The sequence below is a fragment of the Aethalodelphis obliquidens genome, unplaced genomic scaffold, assembly GCF_003676395.1.
Source record: "Aethalodelphis obliquidens isolate GAN/ISIS:26980383/991018 unplaced genomic scaffold, ASM367639v1 scaffold65, whole genome shotgun sequence".
NCBI lineage: Eukaryota > Metazoa > Chordata > Mammalia > Artiodactyla > Delphinidae > Aethalodelphis > Aethalodelphis obliquidens.
This window is the reverse complement of record NW_020838009.1, coordinates 8,421,749-8,438,546: the sequence shown is the minus strand read 5'-3', so window position 1 is coordinate 8,438,546 and position 16,798 is coordinate 8,421,749. Positions and strand designations below refer to the sequence as shown.

Genomic DNA, 16,798 nt, shown 5'->3' with positions numbered 1-16,798 from the left:
TTGGCTAAACCAGAGCTGTTGGAATACCACCTCCCACGTGACTTTGTTATAATAGGGAGACAGACGAGGACTCTCTGGCATCGATCAAGTTTTCTCTGTCATGGGCACAGGTACCTGCATTTGTCCATGAGCATCCTTCATGCAGACCTCACCTCCCAACACAGAAAGAAAACACCTCACCTTGGCTTTTTTTTTTTTTTTTTTGCGGTACACGGGCCTCTCACTGTTGTGGCCTCTCCCGTTGCGGAGCACAGGCTCCAGACGCGCAGGCTCAGAGGCCATGCCTAACGGGCCCAGCCGCTCCGCGGCATGTGGGATCTTCCCAGATCGGGGCATGAACCCGTGTCCCCTGCATCGGCAGGCGGGCTCTCAACCACTGCACTACCAGGGAAGACCATTGACATTGGTTTTTAAACCGTGACCAGAGGACATCCCAGACCAGGGACATGCATTAACTCTAATCTCATCAAACGTTTTCCATCCAAAATATATCACCACATCCTGAAAAATTCAAGAGTCTCTTACATGTCACATTCATCTCACTGTGAGCAGTCTAATAGTTGAAAAAGTTTTCAAAATGCCCTACTGCAAAAATTTCTTATTTCTTGTCAAAAGTGACAAGGAACAGAGTCTCAAGCACTGATCACAGTCATTCATCTTACGGACAAATTACTTACTTGGGAATGATTGCTCGAGGTCTCGATTTTCTCCTGAGATTTGTCTCTGGCTAGTCTGGCAGCTTCTTTCACCTCCTGGAATTTCTCTGCAAACTGAACGTGAAGAAGAATTATTAGGGATTTCCTTAACCTTACACATGGCTGATATTCAGAACCTACCTTTATTATTTTGCATTCCTTTTAAGCCAATAAATCCGGTATAAATCCAGAAGAAGGATTTTATTTGAGATTAAAAAGAAATGAATATAATGAATGCTTTTTCCAAAAAAACCCACTATTGGCCAAGGTCAGATCTGAACGAATTTCTAAGATACTGAAGCTAGATTTGATGGCGAAATATTAAAAACACATACCTCTGGCTAACAGCACCTAATACAAATGCAACAAAAGAAATTTAGCTATAGTGCAAAAGGAATCCACGAAAAACTTCATAATCCCTATTGAAAGATCCAAGAACTCTTACAAGTCAATGTCAGGAAACACAAAAACATCCAAAAAGTTGAAAAGGAACAGTCCTAGATTTTTTTTTTTTTTTTCAGTGCGCGGGCCTCACACTATTGTGGCCCCTCCCTGTTGTGGCCTCTCCCGTTGCAGAGCACAGGCTCCGGATGCGCAGGCTCAGTGGCCATGGCTCATGGGCCCAGCCGCTCCGTGGCATGTGGGATCCTCCCGGAGCAGGGCATGAACCCGTGTCCCCTGCATCGGCACGCGGACTCTCAACCACTGTGCCACCAGGGAAGCCCAGTCCTAGATTTTAAAAGCCTAAGATATAAAATAGCAAAATGCAATGTGCAGCCTAGGACTGAGTCCTCTTTTGAACAGACCAAGTAGAAGACTTCTGGGCAACAAGGAGGGAAATGTGAGCATGGACTGGATAAGATGACACCAAGGAGTTACTTTATTTATTTATTTATTTATTTATGGCTGCTTTGGGTTTTCGTTGCCGCACACGGGCTTTCTCTAGCTGCGGCGAGCGGGGGCTACTCTTCATTGCAGTGCACCGGCTTCTCATTGCAATGGCTTCTGTTGCTGCGGAGCACGGGCTCTAGGCACATGGGCTTCAGTAGTTGTGGCACATGGGCTCAGTAGTTGTGGCTTGCGGGCCCTAGAGCACACAGGCTTCAGTAGTTACAGCGCTCAGGCTCGGTAGTTGTGGCTCGCGGGCTCTAGAGCGCAGGCTCAGTAGTTGTGGCGCACGGGCTTCATTGCTCCGCAGCATGTGCGAGCTTCCCGGACCAGGACTCCAACCCGTGTCCCCCACATTGGCAGGTGGATTCTTAACCACTGCGCCACCAGGGAAGTCCAGGAGTTATTATTAATTTTGTTAGAAGTGCTGATGATGTTGTGGTTGTGGGGGAATGTGATTCTTTAGAGATCAACACTGAAGTATTTAGGCGTGAAATGTCTCGATGTCTGTAATTTACTTTAAAGTACTTCAGCAGCAATAAAAATAGATGAAGCAATGTGGCACAGTGTTCACTGTTAAATCTACGTGATGCGCATACGGGTGCCCATTATACTATGCCCTCTGCTTTCAAAAATGTTTTAATATTTTCTTAAAAGAAAAAAATTCTTAAAATCCCAGGGCAGTCATATCAATCACTGCTTTATAGTCACTGACAAGGCAACTGATTTTAATCAGCCAATACGTTGTTTGAACAGAGAACATTCTATGATAGCTAATGCTGACATCACACAGCAAGAGAGAGCCAAATGTTGCTGAGAAACGAAAAACAGCTGGCCAAGTGGCAAGGCCACCAACAATTCTGTGGCTTTTGCTGAGAACTCTATTTCTGAGCGCAGGCCGCCCTCTGAGTGCTTCACAAAGCCAACAACGATGGTCTGCTTTGGGAAACCTTGCCGGGTGATAGCCGTTGGTCCACCAAGCACCCAGTAGAGGCAGAGAAGGTCAGTGTGGCAACGCTGGCCTGTGTTGCTCCCACAGGCCTGTAAATAAAGCCATAGCTACAGGGCTTCATTTAACCAACCTAGAGCTGTCAGAGAAAAATCACATTACCTGCTGCTTAAAAGACGTGAGGTCTAGCAAGGATGGACAGAGCACCCGCCTTCCTTTTAGGGGCCCCGTAAGTAAAAACATCATGTCGTGAACTCCTTGACGGCAGGGTCCACGCTTTTCCTCTTTGCACCCTCCCCTGACACCTGGCAGAGGGCAGGCACAAATAAGTTTGTTCAGTGAATGAACAGGCTCTGGGTTCTAGATCTGCACACCTACGCCCACTTGAAAAAAAAAGTCATGTCAAAGTACAGGCCAAACCTCAGGACTTAAGAAGGTACTGTGGTAAGTGTCTTGGGAGTATTCTGCCCCATCTTTCTGCTTCCTAAGCTTAACTGATTGGATCAACCTAGGAACTAGATAGAGTATCACTTGGAATATGAACATTATCCCGGAAGAGATTTTGTGCAGGCACTATAAATGCCTTTCAATCTTATTAAGACATTAAAAGATGCAACTTTTAAAAGGTATGATATTAAATGTTTTTGTACCCCACTATCAACTAAAAGTCAAACGTGATTTGAAGAAAACGGTAATGCATGTGGTTCTCAGTAGACACACCTGCTGATGGAGTCTCCCCATGCTGTGCTTAGGAAGGTGGGGCTGGCTGTCTCCCACAAGCATCTCAATTCACCAGGCTCCCAGACCAAAAGCATTGTTCTTTACAGACGGTCCTTGTGCCTGTCAGGGTCTCTTTCTCTCAGGGTCTTACTCGAAGTTGCTTGTAAACTAGATTGGACATGTCATCAGCCAGGGTCATGCTTATTCAGTCAACAAACATGGTCTGAGCACCATTCACACCTTCAGCAAACAAAAATTTTCACCGTGAGCTGGGCCATGCCCTAGGTTAGGTGCTGGGGTGTGAACACTGTGTAAGTATCAGATAGAGGAAGAGACTTGGGTAGCAGGAGATAGTGGCAAAGAAGTCAGCAAATGAAGCCCTGCCGGGCTTTGACAGAACAAGTTGCCTCTGGATGGAGCTTGGGGGCCTCCATTCTGTCTGTCTCCTCCTACCTGACCCTGAACATCTGGGATGACCCTCAGCTCAACTCTTGGAGACTCAGCCCAGAGCACAAACCTTCAGTTCCAATGGGCCCTTCTCTCTTTGTCCCCTGACACCCATCATGGTGGCCCCTCCAGGTGTCCCACAGTTTTGTCTTGGGTGGGCCTACTTAGTACCCTCTTCCCCTAGACCCTCAGCATAGGCACGTCTACAAGGTAAGTTTAATGGCTTCTTAACACACATTCTCTTGTTTGCTCCCCTCCATCCTCTGTAGGACAGGAATTCTTTTTTTTTTCCTTAATATTTTATTTATTTATTTATTTGGTTGTGCCGGGTCTTAGTTGTGGTAGGCAGGCTCCTTAGTTGCGGCAGGCAGGCTCCTTAGTTGTGGCATGCTCACTCTTAGTTGTGGCACGCATGTGGGATCTAGTTCCCTGACCAGGGATCGAACACTGCATTGGGAGTGCGGAGTCTTAACCACTGTGCCACCAGGGAAGTCCCTAGCATGGGAATTCTTATGTACAGTTTCCTGAAAAGAAAATGGAGTCTTAGAGAGGTTAAAATTTGCCCATGGTCACATGGCTAGTAAATAATAAACCTGAACTTGAGCCCAGATCTGATTTCCACACAATCCACACATCCAGTTACTTTCGGGTGTTTATAAGAATGCCAAGAGTCTTGTCCACAGCAGTTGCTAAACACTTATTAATTGGATTTTCCATTTGCAAAGAGATGCCCTTACCTTAAAATAGAATTGTACTCACTTCCTCTTTAAAAGAAAATTCTAAAAGCTTTAACTCCAAAACAGGCCATGGGAACCTTTAAGGCAAAGACAAGGCCTGAGGATTAGAATAGCAGATACAGAATGAGGGGCCCGGGCGACAAGTTCTGATTTTACAGCTCTCCTCAGCTTCACTATTTAGCTGTTCTTTTTCTCAGTTACAAAAGAGGGGCAAGGAACAACTGTCACACATATGTCAAAACACACATCCTTACAGGACCTCAAGGTGACAGTGCTACTACACAGGCAGACCTCACTTTATCATATTTCACAGATACCGTGTTTTTTACAAATTGAAGGCTGGTGGCAACCCTGCATCAAGCAAGTCTATCGGTACCATTTTTCCAACAGTATTTGCTCACTTCGTGTCTCTGTCACTAATTCTCACAATGTTTCAAACTTTCATGGTGATCTGCCATCAGTGATCTTTGCTGTTACTAAAATTCAGTGACGCCTCAGATAATGGTTAGCAATCATTAGCCACAACGTATTTTTTAAATTTAGGTATGTACATTGTTATTTTAGACATAATGCTAGTGCACACTTAATGGACTACAGTATAGTGTAAACATAACTTTTACATGCACTGCGAAGCCAAAAAATCTGTGTGACTTGCTTTATTGCAAGATTTGCTTTATTGTGGTGGTCTGGAACCAAATTCACAATATCTCCAAGGCACGCCTGTGAACAGTAACAGCCTAGAACATCTCAAAAAAGGGGAAAAAAGGACATGTATTCTCGACTCCCAGGAATGAGATAAGACACTCGGTTAGAATGTACAGTCTTACTATGCACTCACAGCTACCCTGAGGTCTTCTTACTACTGTCAGTATACAAATGGGGCACAGATGGGTTTCGAAACTGGCCAAGTTCACACTGGGACTGAACACAGGCCATCTGAAGCCAGTGCTGGACACTCCGGGGCCCTATGATTTACCTGCTTAACTGCTACCTTAGCTAAGATGCCCAACTCTGACACTTAACAGCCTTTCAAACGCAGGCAAATGAACTGCTCTGCACCTTGGTTTCTTTATCTATGAAATGTGGATACTAATACACGGATCACTGGAGGATGAGAGATGGGGCTTTGCTGGGTGTACGATAGGGGTTCAACAGAGAGAAGCACAGCTTCTCTGGCCTTGACTGGACTTAATACCATGAACTTTAGTAAAAGAATGCCACAAAAGGGTGAATTCGTTCATTCAAAAGTATTAACTAGTTATCTCTATGTGCTAGGGACTGTGCTGGGTACACTGAAATACCCAAGAAAGACTTGGTTACTGTCCTCAAAGGAATTCTGAGTCTGTAGGGGATTTTGTTTTATATTCAAATGGGTGAGAATCAAAAGAATTTTTATCAGAAAATAAGCTTAAAATGTAATGAAGTAGGATAAGCTCTATCAGATACATTTTAGGTAAATAATCATTTAAAAAGAGGTGGCCTTATGGGAATAGGCCCTACCATTTATATAAAAATTAGCTATGACAAAGGAGGAATCATAAATTAATGGAGAAAATTATTCAAAAATATGATTGAGATAATTTTGGTAAACTGAGGGGAAATGAATTTAAATCCTTAGGCGAACCAGTAGCATGATAAGTCAACGATGGTTAAAGGGGTAAGTTTTTTTTTTTAAATCTGGATGCAAGCAGAGTTGAACATTCATCAGACTTCTACTTGAGGGGTGAGAGGGTAATTTTCTAAACTTGTAAGAAACAAAAGAAAATCACAAAAGTGACAGACTTGACTGCCTAACAATTCAAAGCTTTTGAATATAAAAAGAAAAAAAAAAACTAAATCAGAAGGGAAACAACAGCCTGGGGGAAATATCTATAGCTAGGCCAGTACAACAGAAAAAGGGCCATTATCTTTAGTATAGAAAGGGTTTGTACAAATTGAAAAGGAAAATATGAAAACCCCAATAGATAAATGGCAAAATTCAGGAATAAAAAATACAACAAGTAGGGCTTCCCTGGTGGCGCAGTGGTTGAGAGTCCACCTGCTGATGCAGGGGACGCGGGTTCGTGCCCCGGTCCGGGAAGATCCCACATGCCGCGGAGCAGCTGGGCCCGTGAGCCATGGCCGCTGAGCCTGCGCGTCCGGAGCCTGTGCTCCGCAAAGGGAGAGGCCACAACAGTGAGAGGCCCGCGTACCGCAAAAAAAAAAAAAAAAAAATACAACAAGTAAACAATTTATAGAGAAGATTGTTCAGCCTTGCTGGAAATGCAAAGCAAAATACTGAGGCACCATTCTTTGCCTGCTGAATTAGCAAACGCTAAAAACAATTATAATATCCTGTGCTGGCAAAGGTATTCCTGGCAGCATTGTGACTGGTACAGCCCCACCGAGAAGCAATTTGGAAATATGTATCGTAAGAAAAATATTTTTCTTACGAGAAAAAAATGTTCCTACCCACTGACCTAGTGAGATCACTTTTGGGAAACTATTCTTCAAAAATGATTGGGAATATGAAAAAAAAAAAGGCCTTCAATATAAAGATGTTAATCCTAGCATTAACTATAATCATGAAAAACTGGAAGCAATCCAGGGCGCCCTGGGAGAAGGATGGGAGGTTTCCACTCACAGCCTCCAACTGTTGGAATGAAAGCAGTCCTCACTGAGCGAGGTGCCAAGATGACCGTCCTTTGGTGAAAAAGCCCCTCTCTCCAAGTCTTAAGCTTTCTCATATTTCCCCCCTTATTATAAAAAAAGCACACATGCTTGTACATTTAGTAAGTATAATTTAGGAAAAAATATCTTTTTAAAATCTATAGTCCCATCACCCAGAGATAAGCACTAACCATATAAACTTTCGATTTTTTCCTATCTGTATACATGCATCCACTACACATATTCGTTAAAAAATAGAATATTGTACATCTGCTTTTATAGCTACTTTTGATATTAATGATATGACAATACTTCCATGCACTTATATGATCGTCTATTACATTACCTGAATTGCTGCACAATATCACCCTGAAGGATATACTGGAGTTTATTTAGTTAATTTCCTATGGCTGGACACTTAGGCTGGTGTTTTTGTCTTTTTGTTTTTGCTATTATAAATGATGCTGCAAGGAAAATTCTTGTAGCTAATTCTCTGGATGCAGTTACAATTATTTCCTTAGAATAGATTCCTGTAAATAAAACTCATGGATCAAAGAACATTCAAACCACAAATGTTTCTTAATATATGCCAAATTCTCATGTCTTTACTTATTAGGATCATTTTCTATAGTTTTTAAATGTGTGGTAATAATTTTGTAATCAAAATCATCATCATCATCTATTATGATAGAAAATGAAAGACTATTGTTTTATTTCATTTGTGGCTTTTTTGGCCTGGGTCTTTGAAGACCCTAGGGCAGGCGCTACCTATTTGCTTATTCAAAATCCATTTCTTCTTTTCCCTTAGCTTAACAGAATCTCAATTTGTCTAGAGCAGGACATTTCCCAGGTGGTAGAGAATGAGAACTGATCTAAGCTGACCATGGTAAGACATTTGTCTGCCTCTATTTTTTTTTCCTGAAGGTGGGTGTGGGAGGGTGGCCTAGGGACCCAAGACTGATAACAGTATCCCAAAAAGAAATCTGCCAAGGGAGTTTACAGGGAGAGTTGTGTTACCACCCTCCTGCCACGAATGCAGATGTGATGGATAGAGCTTAAGAAGCCATTTTATCATCATGAGGAAAAGGACAGTCAAAGAAACAAAACACACAGAGCCCTACACCCGATATCACGGAGCCACTGTACTAATGCTGACAACCGCCTGCCTTAGTACTTCTCTTTTGTATGAAAAGCATAAGCCCTCTTTGTTACTTGCAGCCAAAAACATTCTAACTAAAACATATCAAAAGAATGATCAATATCCCCCACTGAAAGAACAATTAGCCTTTTAAATCCAAAGGTAGGAGATAGAGCAATGCTCTCACAACTACACTGAGTTAATGAAGTGAGCATAAGAACACAAATTTGAATTTGAAATGACATAACTGAAAAGGGTCAAAAGCAAATGCCACGTATGGGTCAGGGTTTAGATGGACCAATCACGCAGCACTAGCAAGTCCACCCTGGATCACTCCGCTTCATGGCAGAATGTGTTTCCTTCTGCCTGCAATGAATGAGATGGAGACAAACATCTCAAGGTCATATGCCAGAAATCATCTACACTTTAACAACTGGTTCATTCTTACACTTGGTTCTCCTTCCTTTGATCTCTTCAGAAGCCCTTCCTTTTGTCAGAACACGTAAGTCCCTTTTCAACATTCTTCAGTAGGCTGAGGCGTTATGCCCTCTTCAGCGGGTGGACAGAGTCCCAGCTTACCTCTGGGAAAATGTAGCTCCTGTCATTTTGGAAAGCCTATATAAAGAGCAGAAAGTGTCCCTGTAATACTTTCTGGATTTTGGTGTGAAGTGGTCCTTATAAAGGGAGCAGTAAAGACAAAGGTATCTATCTATTTTCCTCCTGGGGGGTAAAAAGAGAAGTGTTCTTAAATGAAAACACCCACACTGGTGTCCCTTTTTCTAGCCTAGTTATAGGGTTTGATGACCAATTCCCCTTTCAGGTCTGTGGGTGGCTGCTCTGTGAAGTCCAGAACATTCAGCCACAGCTGTCCTCTCAGCAACACACCTCGGGAACCCGTTAGGCCCAAGTTCCTCTGTGCTCATTGCCACTTGTCGCGAGTGCCAGCCTCACATCATGGTAATTTATCAGTGTGTGGTTAATAGTTCCCTTCAAAGGGAAGGGGACAAGTTGATTTGAAACATTCTGAACAAAGGAGACATCTGAGGGCTTCCTTGGTACGGCTTTGTGACAATGGCAGGTCACAGTCGCAAAGCGGGACTCCAATGCCGCTGGAGGAGGCCGGGTAACTCAGGAAGACAGGCCCCTCCCCTTTAATGATAGGACATCTTCCGTCTGGAAAAAATTAGGAGTGGCCACACCTGGAAGCACGTGCAGCCCAAGGTCTCTTCAGTTCTCAGGGGCACAAAGAATGGGACTTTAACAACTTGTTCTCATTTTTGTTCTGAGTTCTCCCTCCTTTCAACTCTTTTCATTGATTCGTTACCCCTTTATCCTTCCTAGCTACTTTGAGTCCCCCAAAGATTGAAGAAATTGTTCCAGGCAGCTGAGCGTAACCCTCAAACCATCCTAGGCTTCCGTGAAGAACTCCAGCCCTGCGTGGGATCAGGGACCGTTGAGCCAAGGTGGGCCCAGCCAGGACCCTGTCGCTGACAGAAGCCCCCCATCTGACCCTGCCCAGCAGTCTGAGGCTTCCAGGCCTATCAGTCTGGATAGGAGACACTTGGCAGGGGAGGCATGGCTCCCACCACCCCTCTTCTCCCCACCAGGAACTTCTTCAGAGGGAAAAGGCAGGCAATCCCCAAGAGCCGCTTCAGACAGAGGCTCTGCTTAATTATTCTTTCAACAACTCACCATCATACTTGCTTCCACCTTATAGAAATTCACTCCGATCCTCACAGCACCTATTCCTCTTCCTCATTTCAAACAATGGCGTCACATCATCCACCCATCCCCACCCCAGTCTTTGCCTCCCACGTCGGCTCACCGAGTGCCACCCGTTTAGCTCCTCAGTATTTCTTAAATCTCTCCAACTCGTACACAAGCCCTCATCATCTCTGATCTGGACTAACACAAGCGAATCTGTCCTGATGCCAGAAAAAAAATCCACCTAAAATGAAAATCTGATCATTTTTTTTCTTGGCTTAAAATCTTTCACAGGCCATAGGATAAAGTCCAGAAACTCTGGCATGACACAGAAGGCCTTCCAACAGCTGGCCTCTATCAGCCTTCCCCACCCCCAACGCCTGGGCACCCTGTTAACAGTGAACCGTTTGCAGCTTCCCTCACACAGTGTCAGGATTTTGCTTGTGCTCCTCCCGTCGTCGGGAGGATGATGGAAAAGGGAAATCCTCCCTGTGGCACGACGTGGAACATCTCATTGTCCGGTGTGCACAGGAGAGGTGACCTGGAGTTGGAGTCTACACTGAACCCTGGGGAAATGGTAAAGGGCCTAGCTGCATGGGAGGGATTGGGAAGAAATCAAGCTGGAGGGGTGGTGACAAAGAGATCTGGGAAACGGCTACAACAATGGTCCCAAATCGAACCAGCGCTTGGAGATATTCACGTTCCCCATGAATGCTTGCAATGGACTGAAAGTCTGTGTCTCCCTCAAATTCATATGTGGCAATCCTAACCCTCAGTGGGATGGGCTAGGAGGTGGAGCCTTTGGGAGGTGACTGGGTCATAAGGATGGAGCCCTCATGGCTGGGAATAATGCCCTTATAAAAGAGACCGTAGGGCTTCCCTGGTGGCACAGTGGTTGAAAGTCCGCCTGCCGATGCAGGGGACGCGGGTTCGTGCCCCGGTCCGGGGAGATCCCACATGCCGCGGAGCGGCTGGGCCCGTGAGCCATGGCCGCTGAGCCTGCGCGTCCGGAGCCTGTGCTCTGCAACGGGAGAGGCCACAACAGTGAGAGGCCTGCGTACCGCAAAAAAAAAAAAAAAAAGAGAGACCGCAGAGAGCATTCTTGCCCTCTTTTCATCATGTGAAAATACAATGAAAAGCTGACAGTCTGCAACTTGGAAGAGCGCCTTCACCTGACTTGACCATGCTAGCTCCCTGATCTCAGGACTCCAGCCTCCAGCACTATGAGAGGCTGTCCACAGCAAAGGAATCCATAAACAAGACAAAAAGACAACCCTGAGAATGGGAGAAAACATTTGCAAACGAAGCAACTGACAAAGGATTAACCTCCAAAATATACAAACAGCTCATGCAGCTTAATATCAAAAAAAAAAAAAAAGGGCAGAAAATGTAAACAGACATTTCTCCAGAGAAGACATACTGATGGCCAAGAGGCACAAGAAAAGATGCTCAACATCACTAATTATCAGAGAAATGAAAATCAATTCTACAGTGACGTATCACCTCACACCGGTCACAATGGCCATCATCAAAAAATCTAGAAACAATAAATGCTGGAGAGGGTGTGGAGAAAAGGGAACACTCTTGCACTGTTGGTGGAAATGCAAATTGATACAGCCACTATGGAGAACAGCATGGAGGTTCCTTAAAAAACTAAAAATAGAATTACCATATGACCCAGCAATCCCACTACTGGGCATATACCCTGAGAAAACCATAATTCAAAAAGACACATGCACCCTAATGTTCATTGCAGCACTATTTACAATAGCCAGGACATGGAAGTGACCTAAATGTCCATCAACAGAGGAATGGATAAAGAAGATGTGGTACATATATACAATGCAACATTACTCAGCCATGAAAAGGAATGAAATTGGGTCATTTGTAGAGACGTGGATGGACCTAGAGACTGTCATACAGAGTGAAGTAAGAAAGAGAAATACAAATATCATATATTAACGCATATACATGGAAACTGGAAAAATGGTATAGATGATCTTATACCATTTTTATGCAAAGCAGAAACCGAGGCACAGATGTAGAGAACAAATATAAGGATACTGAGGCGGAAAGCGGGGCGGGAGGGACTGAGAGATTGGGATTGACATACATACACTACTGATACTATGTATAAATAGATAACTAGTGAGGACCTGCTGTATAGCACAGGGAACTCTACTCAGTGCTCTGTGGTGACCTAAATGGGAAGGAAATCCAAAAAAGAGGGGATATATGTATATGTATAGCTGATTCACTTTGCTGTACAGTAGAAACTAACACAACATTGTAAGGCAACTATACTTCAATAAAAATTAATTATAAAAAAAAAAAGAACCGTGAGAGGCTGTTGTTTAAATACCCAGTCTATGGTATTTTGTTATAATAGCCTGAACAGACCAAGACAACGCTCTTCTGAAGCCTCCACCCTCCAGCAAAAAGAATCCTTAGAACTAGGGGCAGGAAGGCTGCTCTATGGGTACCCAGTCATTCTCTTCCCCAGGCAGCCTGGCCCTTGCTCAAAAGGCTTAGGGACACACTGGCCTTGGTGCCGGGGAGAGAATGTGGCGTGGCCTTGACAATACCTACTCCTGTCATGGCCACCCTGACCTCTGGCCCGGTTGAGTATCAACTGCCGACAGCAGTGACCCACCCTGAGGCCCTGATTCTGCATCACACTCCTAAGTGACCAGCCAGCTCCCTGGTGGAAAGCTGATTACGCAGGGCCCTTCCTCCAGAGCACACAGTAATTTACCCTCACCAGGACAGACGTATACTACGAACTGTCATGCCTCCCGGCCCCCCGACTCACAAACTTACTTAATGCCTTCTGTACCACACAGCACCACCTCCAACCAACCAACCAACTTCTCTGCAAATGAAATGAAGCAAGGTCTACTCGCCACGGGATTCTTGGTCCTCCCACAAACCTTATCAGCAGAAGCAGCAGGCCTTCCAGAACTCTGCTGTGCTGCCCGCTAGAACACCACATCTGGCAGAGTTGTGGGACGTGATGCTTCTCCTCAGAGCCGCAGTCCAGGGACTGAGGGATCAGGGATGGAGATGACATCTCCCATGTTTATACCCCACGAGCTACCCTTAAGATTTCCGCTTCCTGCCCCATGTTGCTGAGCCCTGGCGATCTGGAGACTTTAGTACCCAGGAAAGGATGCTTCTAGGAGTGGGTGGCCTAAGAGGATGTGTGGCGTGCCACCAGGCCATTTTGGGTTTCTTGGGCTTCTAGGGAACAGCATCCTCATAGGTGGGGATGCAGAGGAGGACAGACTGTGGGGTACCCTTCCTTAGGGGGCTTGTTTGTGGCTGGGTCTGTGGGCTGGAGGCCTCCTTAGAAACGTGCATGTGTGTGTATGTGGTGTACAAACACACATGCACACACACTGGACAAATGAAAGACGCATTTAGCAAGCTCCTGCCAGGGTGGCTGCCTGATTCATCCTGATCCCCCTGTGAAAACAGTCCTTAGTGTACACAGGGAACCCAAGCAACCAAGTCTGTACTAAGCAGCTCTGTCAATTCCCCAGGCGTCTGGAATTCTGTAAGGCCCTCTGGGGACGGGACCACAGCTCTGCATCCTTGGTGCCCAGCATGCTGTTGGCACAGCAGGAGCTCAATAAACACCCGCCCAGCAGTCAGTGGGACTGTCAAGGCAATGGTCTAGAACTCCTTTAGCCAAGATTCCCAAAGCCAGCCTGGCTCCAGCCCTTCCTGGATTTTCAACTCTCTCTTGGATTCCTTGAGATACTCTGATAGTCTTCCAGTAAGTTCTTGTGTCACATAAACTAGGCAGTCTTGCTTTTTGTTTTTGTTTTGTTTTTTTGGCTGCATTGAGACACGAGGGATCTTAGTTCCCCGACCAGGGATTGAACCCGGGTCCCCTGCAGTGGAAGCGTGGAGTCCTAACCACTGGACCGCCAGGCAAGTCCCTAGTCAGTCTTGCTTTTAACCAGTACATTTTCAATACCTACACAGGACTCTCCACCATCCTAAAAGGAAGCCCATTCTCCTAAAACAAGCTTCTGGCCCCTTCCATCGGCCAGGTGAGTCCTCTCAGAGGTGGTCAGTTTGTTTCCTCGGGCCTTGGGCTTCTCCAAGTCTGTGGTCAGTCATGCTCTGCTCCTTAACACCTTTTTAACTATCCACAGAGCGTGTCCCAGACCCCTTGGAAAGCAAAGCAAAGCTATAAACGCTCTCCCTAGAAAAAAAGCAACACACACACAAAACACTGTGTGACATTTTAAGGGTTGTGGGGGCTCCAAGTTAAGAACTTATGATCCTGTGACATATAAGAAATATATATCTTGTCTTCCTCCACGGTTCCTGGCTCACAGCTCCTGAGCGCTAAGAGCAATGCAAGCATCTTTTGTCACAGTATTTGGTCTCTTGTCCTCAGTTCTGAGTTCAGAGCCATAAAGGTGAAATGGGTATCTTATTATTCATAACAAGCTCCTTTCTGTCAAAACTGGGTTTATGTCAATGAGGTGACTTTTGTTTGCAAAGGACCTAAGGATGGGGGGGCTGGTTTCCAGGGGAACCAATCATGAATAGAGGGGAGGGGAGAGGGCTGGAGGTTGAATCAATCACCAGTGGTCAGTGATGGAATCAATCATGCCTAATTAATAAAGCCTCCATAAAACCCTAAAAGGAAGGGTTTGGAGAGCTTCCGGGTGGGTGAACATGTAGAGATTTGGGGAGAGTGGCAGACTTCAGCAGGGGCGTGGAAGCTCCGTCCTTTCCCCATACCTTGCCCTAGGTCTCTTCCATCCAGCTGTTCCTGAGTTATACCCCTTTATAATAACCTGGTAACCTAGTAAGTAAAATGTTTCTCTGAGTTCTATAAACAGCTCTAGCAAATTAATTGAACCTTAGGAGGGGGTCACTGGAACCTCTGATCTATAGCTGGTTAGTCAGAAGCACAGGTGACACCCTGGGCTTACAACTGAAGTCTGAAGTTGGGGGGATCCTGCAGGACTGAGCCCTTCACCTGTGGGATTGGATGATTCCTCCAGGCAGGCAGTGTCAGAATCGAGTTGCATCGCAGGACACCCATCTGGGGTCTGAGAAGTGCTTGGTGCTTCGGGGTACCCCTCCCGCCCCCCCACATGCATGTTGGAAATTGGGAGCAGAAACCTTTTAAAACTCTTACTGAGCGTGAGTCACCTTACTCCCCCTCTCTGAGGGCTCCAACCAGAGTCAGTGACACTGATGGCTGTCAGACACACCCTGGGTGCAGGGGCCGGGCGGACACCTGGGGAAGGAATGACTGGCAAGGCTGCGTCCTGAGGCTACACCTCAGGCTGTGAAGCAGCATTGTTAAGAGATGTTTTCCTTCTCTAAACAACATCTCCATTTTCAAGGAAACTGACGTTTCTAAAAGGTCATCTGGTTTGGCAGCCCTGCAGCGCCAGAGGGGAGAAAACTGAAGGCCAGAGAGGAATCTGCTCAACCAGTAGAAGCAGCACCGGATCCCTCAGCAAGCAATTACCTACTGAATGAGAAGAGCATTGGACGCGGCACCCACGGCGCTGCGGGAAGGACCACATTACCTTTGTCAGCTGCTGCTCCGAGGAAAACCCCAAACCAAACACCGTGTTGGCTCTGCTGTCGGCCCACTGCCCAAATTTCTGCGATGTTTTGGTGAAAGTCATGTTGGGTGTGATTGTGCTGTTTATGATCACCTGCAGCGAAACAGCCCAAAGAGGCGACATTTAAACACTGAATTAGACACCAGAGTCACTCCTTAAAAACTCCTCTGTTGGCAAAGCTAGTAGGTAAAGCCTGCATCCCCACTGCTATAGCTGGTCCTTCCTCTCCTGGCACATCCCACGCTGAGTCATATACACACAACCATGATAACAGGCAATTGCAGAGACTTAAAAACAGACAGTCAGCCTAAAATAAGATCTCACAGGTTATCAGTGGGAGAAAGTCTCTCCTAGGTAGAGAACAGTTTCCAAAACTGCTACTTATTTCCCCAAAGCTGTCGCACATCCGATTGCCCTTAACGGCCAGCCATGTCACACATCCTCTGAAGAGCCACGCTGCCGACCTTTTTAAGTGCCTGGAGCCCCCGGGGTCCAGCTCAAACCATTTAAAATTTCCATGAGCAATGGGGGCTGGCTGCTTCCCCACGGGAAAGAAAAGGTACACTCTAATTGGGATAATTTGTGGAGGGTTAATTTACAGACTAATTAGACAGGTGTGAGCTGGGTGTATGGACAGTGCAGGGACCTGGTGCTAGCTGCTGCCACCTGTCCTTGGCTTTAAAGGATGAGGGGGTGAAGAGGCTATGGGATGTGGAAGGAGAGAGTCACGGAGCACAGGCTCCCTTAACGAGAGAGGAGACCTTCTGTTGAGGGACACACCGGCACATGGTGACCTCACAAGGGGGGAGCCAGTGGGACAAATGCCCTCGCCTCTGCCGTTCTGACTTCCCGCCACTGGCCAAACCCAACCAGAAGCCAGAGGCCCCACAAGCCCACTGATGTCATCTGCGGGTCAGCCCCTCAGGGACCAGAGCAGGGTGAAGAAGAGTAGAGGATGAACGTGGAGGTAAAAGGATGATATCCAGCACACAGTACATTCATTCATTCAACAAACACTCACTGAACATTCACCATATGCCTGGTATTCTGCTAACCAAAGACACAAAGAGGAAGGAGTCAAGATTCCTGGTCTTCAAGTTGCAGGTAGTCACGAAGAGGGTAGAGACATGTAAGTAATCACTAAACAATTGATCAGTGTTATAAAGTATCAATAACAAGCTCACTCGGCAGAAATCCTTGGCAGCCTGAATACTAAATACTAAATTACTGAAGACTAAAAAACTACTTAGATCAGCTCTTAAGCCTTA

General features: G+C 45.8%; 1 protein-coding gene across 3 annotated transcripts in view; it reads right to left on the bottom strand.

Annotated features, from left to right (window-relative positions):
* Window positions 1–16,798, bottom strand: part of HOMER2 (homer scaffold protein 2) — a 93,033-nt gene that overhangs the window by 18,936 nt on the left and 57,299 nt on the right. For all 3 annotated transcript variants that reach the window (XM_027089282.1, XM_027089284.1, XM_027089281.1), the window contains exons 3-4: window positions 15,492–15,623; window positions 678–770 (exon numbers count right to left, since the gene is read on the bottom strand). In XM_027089282.1, the coding sequence (XP_026945083.1) occupies window positions 678–770; window positions 15,492–15,623 (225 nt within the window). The remainder of the gene's footprint in view (window positions 1–677; window positions 771–15,491; window positions 15,624–16,798) is intronic.